Consider the following 12708-nt stretch of genomic DNA (forward strand, 5'->3'; position numbering starts at 1 on the left):
CAGTACGGAATTCTTACACTAGGTGCCTCTGTTAAAGAAAAAAGATGCGGCTTTTTCAAATTTCTTCAGAATGCTTTCAGTTTTCAGCTTTCAGTTAAGGTGGCGAGAGAATTCAGGAGTGCTCAGGTCGACACCGACGGGTTTGGAATTCAATGGAAAATTAAAATGGAAGTACTCACCGTTTTTGCCGGCCCCTGAAGAAGAAGAAAGAAGAAGAAGCTGCGGGTCAATTTCAAGCCACGGGAGATCATCTTGACCAATGCCTTTTCTTCCTTTATTAGTCAAACAATTTCTTCCATGGCCATGTGACAATCAAAGTGTATCCTTGAGAGTGCAACAGGATTTCCATCTTCACAAGAGCCTGTAGGCGAGGAACATCCGCCATGGTTTTTTCTCTTTTGCAAAAGATCCTTCTGGGTATTCAGCTTGAAGTCCTTGGGATCTACCTGGTGGACTTGCTAAATTTGATGGATGGACCCACCGATTGCAACACGAAACAGCTCAAAATATCGCCTGCTGTTAAATAAAACCTTTGAAAGAAAAACAATTTAATAAAAATGCCAGGATCAAGTGAAATGTAAAGCTAAGAAATTAATTATAAGACCATATGAAATGCAGACCAAATGAATTATTATATTGTCATCGATACAATGGCATCATGTGTAAGTATTGATTAAGTATTTCATTAAAAGTCCAACGCGGAAAGGAAAATTAAAACAAATTAGCGAGCATCAAGAGTGAGATGTTCTTTGATGGTGCCAATAATAAGGCGCTGCACGACGGAAGAGACGCCATTTGATGGACTTATTTTGCTCTTTTTATCCGGGCGAAAGACCGCAGTGCTACTCTCGTCCTTTGCTCTGTTGCCGAGTCCCGGAAAGGCGTCGCCCACCATTTCTTCGTACCAATAACGAGCCGTTTTGCTGTTGATGGCATGGGTTTTAACTTGAGCCAACAGCTCTTCGGTCGAACTACCCAGGGCTTTGGCTACGGCATCATAAAGGCATCCACCGAGTGAGGTAGGTTTGGCGTCGTCTGTCGTTGGTAGGTCAATTGGCTGGTCATCAAGTCCCTCTACGGTGACACGTTTGGTACCGTCTTCTTCGTTTTCAGTGTAAATCACTTTAATACTTCCCTTCGACTTGCCTTCTGGAACAAAAGATCCACTTCCATCTTTGACAAGCTCGCCCACCTTGTAAACAATTTCAAGCGAATAATTCACGGAATTGGCAATCATTTGCATCTGGAGGAGGCCGACTGGTTCACCACCGCCTATGCTGTCGACGACTTGCTCGAATGTTTTCGGCTCAACGACGGCTTTGCCTTGACGATCCTTTTGAATTTCGCATCCGTCATCACCGAGCAAATCTTTGAGTTTCTCGGCCTCTTCTTCCCCAGCATCGATGGCCGTTGGTGAATCCTCTGCGTTTCCTTGATCAGCAGAATCGCCCGTTTCTGCTGCGGCGTCATCTGATGAGCCTTGCCACACAAAACCGGCGACCTGTAAAGTTTTCTTGCTGTAGTGGTCGACCATATTTTCGATTTTGCCTTGAAGCCATGGTGTAAACCAGGCTTTTTTTAAGCTTTCAACCAAGGACTGGAAAATGTGATCTTCGATTTGGTTCTTCACGTTCTTTTTAAACTCAGTAAAGTTCTTCTCTGTTGCTTGTTCGCTGGATGTAGTGTCCACTTCAATTTCAGTCCCACTTTCTAGCTTTTTGATGATCGTCGTGTCCAGTGTTTGGTTGATGCTTTCAACATATTCCGGAGCTTGGCAGGCGAGCCGAACAACTTCTGCGCTTTTTTCCAGATATTTGAGGACGTTTTTGGCTTTTTCGACGAATCCGTCAAATTTGAAAGATGTTTGCAGAGCGTTGGAGACATCCCCTAGTGTCTTGGCGAAAGCACCGACCATGGAATTGGCTAATGAGTAAGCTTGGTCGACAGCACGCCGGATCCAGAGTTTGGTCAATTCGGAAGTGCCTACTTTTTTCAGGGTGGCTCTAATCGATGTCATAATCTGGGCCAATTGAAGTCCCTTCTTCTTCATCAATTTCCGTATTTGTTCCAGCTTCTTCAGTAATGTGTCGAACATTGGCGACAAAATCTTGCTAATGAGGCCCTTGAGGAGGGAAGTCATTTTGTCCATGATGTACGTTTTGAGCCAAGGGAGGAATTTGTCGACACCAAAACTGGTCAAAGCCGAAAGGACGGATTTGCCATATTTTGCCAGTGCCACTTTGGCTATAGCGAAGCAGGAGGATAATCCTGTTTTGCCCTGGAAACCGGACAAGACCGTCTTCAACACCGCGGCTCCTTTAGTCAAGTAGGAAGATAATCCACCCGTGGCGATAGTCAAACCAACGCTCAACAACATGTGATTGCTGAAAACATTCGACACACTCATGCCAGATAGGCTATTCTGAATGGCGAACATCATTTCTCCGAAACTTCCGGGTATTTTCAATTCGTTCAAGTTAATCAGTCCATCGGACATGACCTGAACGACCAAGCCAGTCGAGATTTTCGCAAAGGCGAACGAGGCCACGAAGAAAGCTCGCCAGCTAAAGTAATCCCGCCATAATTTATCTTCTTTTAAGATGATGACTTGATCGAACGACTTGTCCTGCAAACTCTGGATCTCTTCGGCTGGAAAACGTTTCGTATTCGGATCGGACATGAAGTTCTTGGACATTGGCTGGAAAGAGGCCGTCACCCTCGGAATGGTGTGGAGCTGCCCGATGCTCTTTTTCAATGTCTCAAATACTTCATCGCGGTAGGCTTCGAGATGTTTCTTCATCTTTCGTTTGGCTATCCACTTTAGTATTTTTCCAGGATTTAACGTAATCTGAGTAGACTCGCCAGTTATTTCAATCTTATCATGTTCCAAGTATTCCTGGATGTCGGTGCGGGACAATTCTGTAGCGCGTTCTGGAGCAGTGCGGTACTTTCGGCAAATGACGTCAATGCTGCTAGCGGTCAAAGAGGTTTTGACGGCTGTTTCTATTTCACTGATCCGCTTTTGACTCTCTTCCGATTCCAGTCCACGAGAGAAGATGATTTTACTCTCTTTGATGACGCCCTGCTCGACCAGATAGTTCCACAACTGGTCGACTGCTTCCTGGCTGTCCTTGGGGCACGGCAGATCTTCTCTGCTCACTGCTGTACCTATTTGGGCTGCTGTCGTTTCTCTATGGTCAAGAGACCAGTCGGATAACAGACGGTGATGTTTTCTCAGACTTTCTGGTAGATTATACTTGAACTCGAATGTCTTGGATACTTTCCCATGACGTTCATCCACGTTCAACAGGACCTTTTTGGTTTTCAAGAATTCTTCCAGTATAGACGAGTGCTCAGGATCGAGTCCCAATTTCTTCTCTGCCGTGGCATAATCTTCATCTTTGTGATTTTCAAGCCAATTTACGAGGAGGCTTTTGTAATGAATCAATTCTTTGGGCAAATCGTTCAAAAACGTCTTGATTGATTCCATCTTTTGGTCCGCCCAGCAGATTCTTTGTTGGCGGATAATTTCCTCTTGGCTGACGAAACCTTCTTCAATCAGCACTTGCCACAGTTGATCTTGGGTCACGATGACGCTTTCCAGTTCGTTTTTCACCATTTTCATTGAGGATTCTTTCATTTTTTGCTTGATGAGCTGAATGGTTTGTATCAGACAGTGGTCCAGACGCGACGGCCATGCGACCGTCTTTTGAACCTGGTGGCTTGTCAAACATACAAGCTCATTGCCATCTTTGCTCGTGAAAGAAATGTTCTTGGACAAGCGATACGGTTTGCATAAACCTGCACCTGCCTCGATGACATTTAACAATTCACCGATTTCCTCTCGTGCATCTTTCGAGAACTGGGCTTCCAACATCCGACGAACTGGACGGCCGAGAATGTCTTCTACTGCTGACAAGTGAATCTGTAAAAGACTCAATTGGTTGATGATTTGTTCTTCGAAACGATTCTGGCTTGGGACAGTCCCGCCGGCTCGCTGATTACATTTGGATGTGAGTTTGACAAGTTCGCTCGTGGAAGTGAGCAACTCCATTTTGACTTTGATCAAATTCTTGGCCCGTTTCAGTAAAAATTTGGCTTCTTTTTTCTTATCGAATTCAATGGCTTTCTGCAATATCAGTTTAGCTTTGCGGATCAGGGCGGCTTCACAGGCGTTGGGCTCGTCTTCAATAACTTTGCTGTAGCAGTGGCTACTTTTTTCCAAATCGGATTCTTGATTAGTTTCGTAGAAATCTCCCAGTTTCATTAGCTCCGACGGCGTCAAGGCGAATGCCAGAGGAGTAGGCTGATGGCAAAGTTTTAGACATTCATCCTTGAAATTCTGGAAATTCTTGTTGATCTCGTCAGTCTTTTTGAGATGGACGTTGTTGATGTGCTCGGCGTTCTCGTCGAGCCACAAAGCCCAGCGATTTGTCAAAAATTCCATTTGCAATTTACAATCGGGGCGCTTTTCCAATTTCTTTTTGATTTCGTTGTAAATTTCCTGATGAAATCGTTCAAAGAGCTTCCCTTCCAGGTTGATCTTTTGAAGTCCACGGTTGCGAATCGTTGCCAATCGGCGACATTCTTTATCGTCTCTGTACACTTTGAGACGAAGGAGCTCAGAGATTGGTTCTTTTTTGCTATTGACGCTGGGATGGCAAACGACAAACTGAAAGCTGCCCGGTTGCCCGGCTCTTGCTGCACGTCCTTCGATTTGGGCCTCGACTCGAGCGTTTGACGGAACGTAGCCAATGACAACGTGCAGGCCACCGTTTTCGGCCAGTTCGTCATTGATCTTCAAGTCTGTTCCCCGTCCGGCCAAGTTGGTAGCCACAATGACGTCACCAGGATCCAAAGCGGAATCGTGCTGTTTTTTTAGAAACTCTTTGTCGAAGGAACTTACGTACTTGACAATCTGGGATGGATTTTTCTTGTCATGACTTTGCTTGAGCAATAGCTCGGTGTGTATTTCTTCGGCTGACGCAATATTCTCGCAGACAATCAGAACAGCTCGTCCCTGATCCAGTTGGGCCTTGGTCGCAGTGCTGATGTTTTCCAGCCATTTCTCTTTGGACGAAGCCAATAGGGGATCTTCCTCGATGCAGAAGCGTCGCTTGTGTCGTGGCATCTTGAAGAAGTCGACATTAAACACGTCGTGGAGCAATTGGCATTCGGCGGTCGAGCCCAGCGTGCCCGTCATGCCGTACAGAGCCGTACGGCGCCCGTCATCTTTGCACTCCTCGAAGAAGCCAATGTTGGACATGAAAACAGCTTTGAGTGAGACAGGACTCAGTTTGAGGGTGTGTTTCAGCTGTAAGAACTGGTGCAGCCCTTGTGACCAGTGCATTTGCACTTGTTCCACGCCCGTCTCTTTGTCCATGATGACAATCTGCTGTCCGTGGCCGTCGCCCACGTCGTCCACTTTGTAAGAATCTTTGGTGGTCACCAGGTTTTTGGCACGGAAAGCGTTGCGCGTCCATGCCAAAAGATGACGATGGACGTAGGTGTCCAGACATTTCGGGATCACGATGTCGCCTTCTTCTAGTCGCAATTTGATGAAACGGTAGACTGTGGCTTGGGCACTCTCGTCGCTCATGGCCACGTCAGGCGCGTGAACGGCATTCCAAATTTCCACAAACACCTGGGTCAGATCGTCCATCTCTGGTATCTTGTGTGACAAGTAGAGGATGTTTTCGCCCTTGTCTAGCAGCATACTGTCAACCTGGAAAATATTTAAAAAACAAAAGGACTTTTGAGTAAACTTGACATTCATTGAAATGAATAAAAGGGAAAAATAAATACCTCGTCGACGACGACGGCACTAGCTATTCGACCGTTGGTGATTTTGCGTTCGGAGAAGAAATTACTCAACAAAATGTCACGCTGGAAACTGGACAAATCGCCGTAAATGACGTCGCTGTTGTAACGCAGACGGCGTTTGTTTTCATCTTCGGAGCATTCAGTATCACAATTATTGGTAACTGAAATGCCAAACAGGTCAAAGAACCATTTCATTTCTGTCACATTGGCCTCGGCTAAAACCGACGAGCTGGTGATGATGTCGACGAACCGCCGACCGTTGGACCAGTTGTCCAGCACGTGACACACAACCAGCAAGGCAGTGATGAGTGTTTTACCCTCGCCCGTCGAGATCTGGGCCATTCTACGTTGGAATTGAGGCCCGTCATCAGCAGTAGTCGAAGAGATGAAGATCAAAACGGCTAAAAGTTGAGCGTCACGCAAACCATATTTTTCCTTCAACTGGACAGCCCGGAAAGCGACGGACAAGAAATCGACGGGATCCAGGCGTTTGGATTTTGAATCTTTCTTTTGATTTTCAATCCATTCTTTGATTTTCTTGTCATCCCACGACTTTCTTTCCTCCAACGCTAACCGTCGAATTTCCATCATCTGATCAATGAGCTTTTGTTGGAGGCTGCCGACAATGGCACAACTGCCTTCATCGTTCTTCATCACGTCAGTGAGTTGCTCAGGATCCAAATCGGCCTTGGAATCAGTTTTCTTTTCGTTTTCAATCAGTTCTCGATTTTGAATAAATTTCCAGAGGTGGTCGTCAAAAACATTTTCCTCGTTGGCCAAGGTGAAGAACTTGTCGACAATCCAAGGGTATTTGGACAAGTTTCTGAGCATGTCTTGCAAGATCTTTTCGGGACTCGGTCCACTGCTGCTGCTTCCGATATTTTCTGACAGACCGTATTTGGAATGGAACCGCTGGAGGAAACGGTCGGTTTTGTCGTGGCCCAAGCGTCGATCCAGGATAGTCGTCAGTTGATCAGTCAAAGAAGACGGCCAGGCATCCGCCAGACGAGCGTGCTGAATCAGCCTCGCCCATTTGCGGAGAGGAGTTTCCCGGAATCGTCCGATGTCGTCGATTCGCTGCAGAACCTTCAAATCGGCAACAATTCCAGTCAGGAAAGACAAATCGATCGGAGGATTGCTCGTTGGATTCAGTCTACTCTCGTGCTCTAACTTGCGGAGGAAAATATTGAGGACGGCTCTTCCATTCTGCTGGTGGGTTTTCAGACAGGATTGCAAATCAGTCTTGAGCAAACGTAGCTCAAGATCTAGCGATCCGGCATTTGTTGCCGACGGTTTTCCAACCAACTGGTCTATGACGTTCATGATGGAATTGACCAAGGCGTCGTCCAGCCACCGATGGGGTCGACTTTTGGTCGTCCAACTGAAGAGTTGCTTCGGAGTGAACTCGATCGACGTCGAAAGGATTTCGGTTACCAAAGCCAATCCCACTCGGTCCCGCGTGGATACGATGGACCTCAGCACGGTCTCTTGCAGCCAAATGAGCCACTCGAATTCAACACCTTGTCGTTTGGCAAAGAAGTGGGCTCTACTAAATGCTTGCCGGAATTCAACAATACATTTGCGCTCGTCGCTGGGATCCGTCGAAACAATTGGCTTTGTCTTATGCTGCAAGTCTTTCTGTTCTGCATCCAGTTCGGGATAAAAGTATCGCAAAAAGCCCAGGTAAATCTTTTGAACGGCGCGCTCTTTCAAAACATGCATGTAAGACAAAGGCTGTTGGGTTCGGAGCAATTCCTCAGCGACATCTCTGCCTACGATGCCAATGTAATTCTTCTCTTCGCTGGTCAACATGATGTCGAAATGCGTCGAAGAGAATAGGCGATTTTCTTGAGTCTTCACTGCCACTGTTTGATTTGATTTATTGACTGCATCGATTTGGCCAAAGAAATGCCAAATGTGGTCTTCACTTTGGAAGCAGGACTTGGTCTGAAGCCAACGCTCTACGTATGACTTTTCCAAAGGGGTGAAAACTGGCTCGTTCTCTTGATCGGAATAAAGAACTTGGCAGATAGCTTTCTTTCTTAAATCGTAATTTTTGTTCACCCCCTTTTTGTTGCCATTGTACAACCGGTCAATGTACTGGGAGATGAAAAGCGATGGATTCAGTTCGTCTACGTTGGCATCCATGGCTTTGGCTAGAAGCACTAGGCCCTCAAAAATGAGGAGATTGGCTTGGACCTCAGACTGGTCGAGGAAATTGGCTACGATACCCAGCTGATTAATCAATTCCTTGAATTGAAATTCAATGGATTTTTTCACTTTCTTCTGCTGAAGCCGTCGTCTTAGAAATGCCGTCAGATGAAGAATGAGAAAGGTTTGAACAGTTGACAGCCGATTGAAAATGTCTCGATCACTTTCGACTTGTGGCCAAGTGGAAATGATGGTTGCTATTAATCCAGACCAGCGTTCCAACAAGACCAAATTCTCACATGGTTTGAAGTATTGGTCCAAAAGTTGCGCCGCAATTGTCAGACGTAGTTTAAGCAACGAAGGAGACGACGAAGTGAGAAGCACCTCCAAAAATGCTGCAACGCCCTTTTTATTCGGATGAAGTGTCACCTCTTTTACGCAATGATTCCAAATGTCAATCTGCTTATCCACCAATAATAATTGATCTTGATTTTGGTTGAATAATAGTCGCCATGGGCTTAAGTCTTCGCCGTCTTTTAAAATTTGGACAGTCGCCTTGAAGATGTCCAACGTCTCAATTTCATTGGCCTCCACCAGATGATCAAGAAAAGACTCTAGTGAGACAATGGCTCTTTTCACGTCTTGACGATTCTGTCTGTCTTTGAGAACGAGTTCTTGGATTAAAAGCTCATCGCCAGTGACGGACCAGAAAACGAGATCCAATATTTTCGACAAGCTCTTGCATGTTTCGTTTTGTTTACCATTCAGTGTCATGCGACTGATGGATTTCTTCCATTTTTCAAGGTGAGAGACGACGTTGGACGTCCGCGTCGGGTCGCTATCATCCAGTCCGACTTGGCATAGAATGAGCAATTCCACATTGGGCAGCAACGAGGAGAGACGTTTTTCTTTTTCTGGTCCTTCACATTGTACAGCAACAGCAGTCACGAGTAAATCCAATGCTTCTAGAAGGTACATTTCTGGGTTTTGCTGGATTTGATTGGTTGTTCCTGGTTTAGAGGTTGCCGAAAGCTCTTTGATTTCCTTTACGACATCGTACATTAGCTGTTGATAATTGAGCGAGAAATCTTGCCGCATTCTGGATTTGATGCACTGCTCCAAGTTTTCATAAGGCTCTTTACTGAGAGATAGCCATTTTTGGTAACATTCTGCTGGCGACAGGCACAGACTGGCAAGGGTGTTGTATCTATTCAACAGAACATCCATTCGATGGACAACTTTTGTTGGTTCGAGAACCGAATCCAAGTCCGCGCAGATTTCTATCCAATTTGATCGGATTTCTTCTCGAATCCGGTCGATTTCGGCGCAGCAGTCTGTCCAGCGCAAAAAGTAGCGTTCTTTCCAGTTGAGTAAATATTCTGCTCGCAAATCTGCTTCGTTTTGGCAGGAGGAATCGTCTCGAGCGGCATCGAAACGGCTTTTTTCAAATAACTCATTCAACGAGGTTATTTCAGCTGCCGTAAACGGGACCGTTTTATTTTGATGGAGAAAGTGCAGGGCTCTTCTTAGTTGCGGCCTCATCGAATTGGCATTCACTTCTGTCTGATCTTGAAGTTGTTTGACGAAATCCATAAAAGAAGCCTGATCAGATTTGGTTCCTTGATCTTTGAAGGTGCCAACGATGCCGATCTCTTGTTTCTTAATCCATTCCATCGATTGAACTGCGAGAATTAAATGTCACGAAATTAATTTTTCAAAAATTATTATTTGAGTAGTGACTAGTGAATACTTACAAAAACGGACAATTTTCTCAAAGTCGAATCTTTTTACAATTTCTTCTTTTTCAGTTTCTTTTTTTCCTTCTTTCTCTTGTCTTTTCTTTTTCAACATTTTCTTAACAAAATCTCTCCAGGCAGTACTCCTGAATCTGTGTCTCAGTTCGCTGCAAATTTCAAGTTTTTCTTGATAAGATTTGCGACAATAGGTCCACGTTAGAGCCACTTTGAGTCGTTCCACTGAATTCAGAAAAAACTCCCTCTCCATCGCAGCTTCTTTCGACATTTGGGCATTGGTCGATTGTCGCAGAGACTTTGCATTGACATCGGCCAACATTGTCTGAATTTTGATGCATTCTTGACTCCAGTAAACTTGATCAAATGCCTTTTCAACCAGAAGTAGGACTTGTTTAAACGGCTCTTTCTCTTCAATTTCCTTTTTCTCTGATAACAATGCTGTAACGAGCGAGCGGACGCCGTCTAAATCTTCGACATCAGTTTTGACGTTGTTTAACAAAAAAGCCAACTTATCCAGTTGCTCTGGGCTGATGGTTTTCATTTCAGAGGGAAACAAATCTCTCACGTGAAGAACGCCCAATTTCTCCTGGATAAACTCGTTCAAAGTGATCCTCTTTTGATCAAATGGCGTTAAGGTGCTGGTTTTCTTGGGGACGGCCGCGTTGTAAGTCTCTGATGCCCCTTTCTTCAATGCTTCTACCAGATTGTCGAAAAATGTTCCAAACTGGACACGGATGGATGGATTGTTGCGGCGACAGCACTGGAAGAGTTCTCTCAATAGGTTTTCTGGGTTGCCAGGCAATTGTGAAGCGACGACGGAAACTAGTCGATTGCCGAGAACCTCCACCAGTTGGTCCCGGACTTTCGACGACCCCTCTTCTACTGAAGAAGAATGATTTTCGAGAGATTTCAACAAATTTGCAAGTTCTTCGTAGTCCCAAGTCAAGCGTTGGAAATAATCAATTGCAACCAGAACGCTGTTCTTATTGGCATCGTTAAATAATTTTGATCCAAAAGTTTTGTCCTGGATAGCTCGCTGGATATCATTCAAGAATTCCACGTCCTTGTTCAACAGAAACAGTTGGCCCAGTTCAATGTTCTGATTGATGTGCTTGAGAGACTGGATCAAGTCATCGACGTGGTCCATGTGACGGCGGACGATATTCGTCACTTGAGTCCACAAATCTTGTTGCTGGATTCGCAAAAACAAAGACTGTGAGAGCATGGACAATGTTTGCGACTTTTCCGTGTCGTCGGAGAATTTTGCAGTGAGGGCATCTAATAATGGAACGCCTTCAAGCAAATTCCACTCGTCACTGGATGTAATCGGTATCGTTTGGATTGCGTTAACAATTTCCGGATAAGGTTCTTCATCCATTGTTTCAGGTTCGTTGGGAAGCTGCTGGTCAGCATTCAACAGCAGCTGTGATTGCATCGACTGAGCAGGGGACGCAATTTTCGCTTTTTGAAATTCCTTTCTTGTCCGCTGCTCGATCTCGTTGGCGCGATCCAGTTTTTGCTCGTTGGCTTTAAGATCTTCCGCTGCTGCCCTCGCGCGTTTCTCATTTTCCGCAAAAGCTTGAGCTTCGATGGATTCAAGGGCGGCAGCGTCAGCACGAATGGATTGATCGAGTTGATCCAGTGCTGCAGTCGATTCCTGTTCCTGCATGGTCCACTCGGTATCCACTTCGGACATGGCTTTCTTGGGTACGGCCGCGTTGCTCGTCTCTGACTGATTGCCGTCTTCTCCTCGCTGGCCGTCGGCTACTACTCTTTTGTCTTGGCTTTTTCTCGTGATTTTACACCCGAGAACTTTCTGATTGTTTTTGCAGTAGACGTCTTCTATCAGCAAATCGCCCTTGTCTTCCACCCAGTTTCCTGAGATGTAAAGCCAAGGGTTCAGATGATTCGGAGTAAAGACTCGAGCCGCGTCCCATCCATTCCGGCCTCCTTTTCCACCAGGTGCTCCTTTGCCTGGAATTCCATTTTTGCCATCAGCTCCTTTTTTGGCATCCTCTTCTATGGCAGCAGTTTTCTCCAATCGGAACTTGATGTCGATTTGACCTGGGAATCCGCCTTTGCCACCGCTTCCACCTGCACCTCCAGATCCGCCAGCAAAACCAGGCTCTCCTTCTTCACCCTTCTCCAAGTATTTGATTGCGAATTCTGAACCTTGAAAGTAGTGAATGACACTACGTGACATCTCATAGACGTTCCATATCGGAACAAAATACTTGAGAATGTTGAGGGGAATGTAACTAAAATTCTGATTGACTTCTTCTGGCGGACGTAAATTGGCGTCCTCTCCGTCTTTACCATCTGATCCTGGGTGTGCCATCTCCGCCATCCTGGCCGTCTGCTCCATCGCCTCCGCATGCCTTTACTTTCAATTTGCAACCGTGCAAATAGTCACAAACGATTGAAACGTGTCCGGCACTTTCTCCTGCATCACCATTCGATCCTGGGTCCCCGCTGATTCCTGGTCCAACGCCAGCTTTAGCCTTCATATCTTTAATCTGCTGTGCGTTACCACCTGACGTGTCGATGGTTCGTTCCTCTCTGACTTGGACGAGTGGCGCCGAAATGGCCAAGCCGATGCCCGGCGTGACCCAGTCGCAATCAACGTAGATGACTCTGGAAGCAACGACGTGAATTTCTTCGCAAGTCAACGGCGACTTGATTTTGTCTAAAACCTGACTCAAGACGAGAGCAGTCCCACTGAATTTCCACGTCGGGTTGTTGGTATTCTGCATCGGTTCTTTCACCATGTCCTTTAAAATGGCAATAATCTCGTTCTTGGCAACGGACGTGTTGCTTTGAATAAACGACATCAAATTCGATAGGTCGCCTCCCTCATTCTCAAAGGATTCCTTCAGAACAAATTCGGTGATGACGTCATCTGCGAAATCTGTTATTTTCTCGTACTGGCCACTGAAAAGTCTGTGGTGACGTCGTAGACGGGCGAGCTCGTAGGGCGGCG

The 12708-nt window shown here is 45.8% G+C and overlaps 1 protein-coding gene across 1 annotated transcript; it reads right to left on the reverse strand.

The window, feature by feature from the left end:
- Positions 1-608: 608 nt before the first annotated feature.
- On the reverse strand, positions 609-12444 carry LOC124201056. Its single transcript, XM_046597498.1, has 3 exons — positions 9729-12444; positions 5806-9656; positions 609-5725 (listed from the first exon to the last, which is right to left on the reverse strand). The coding sequence occupies exons 1-3, from the start codon at positions 12091-12093 to the stop codon at positions 722-724; spliced, it is 11220 nt and encodes a 3739-aa protein (XP_046453454.1). The 5' UTR covers positions 12094-12444; the 3' UTR covers positions 609-721.
- Positions 12445-12708: the final 264 nt, after the last annotated feature.

Source organism: Daphnia pulex, chromosome 8, assembly GCF_021134715.1.
Source record: "Daphnia pulex isolate KAP4 chromosome 8, ASM2113471v1".
In the NCBI taxonomy this organism is placed as follows: domain Eukaryota; kingdom Metazoa; phylum Arthropoda; class Branchiopoda; order Diplostraca; family Daphniidae; genus Daphnia; species Daphnia pulex.

What these genes read in the sequence shown, in the direction of transcription:
- LOC124201056 (XM_046597498.1), bottom strand. Translation starts at nt 12,093, where the DNA reads ATGGAGCAGACGGCCAGGATGGCGGAGATGGCACACCCAGGATCAGAT. An exon ending in TGAGAAAATTGTCCGTTTTT is followed by an intron (nt 9,657 to 9,728) that starts GTAAGTATTCAC and finishes TAATTCTCGCAG; the next exon opens with TTCAATCGATGGAATGGATT. An exon ending in GTGCCGTCGTCGTCGACGAG is followed by an intron (nt 5,726 to 5,805) that starts GTATTTATTTTT and finishes AATATTTTCCAG; the next exon opens with GTTGACAGTATGCTGCTAGA.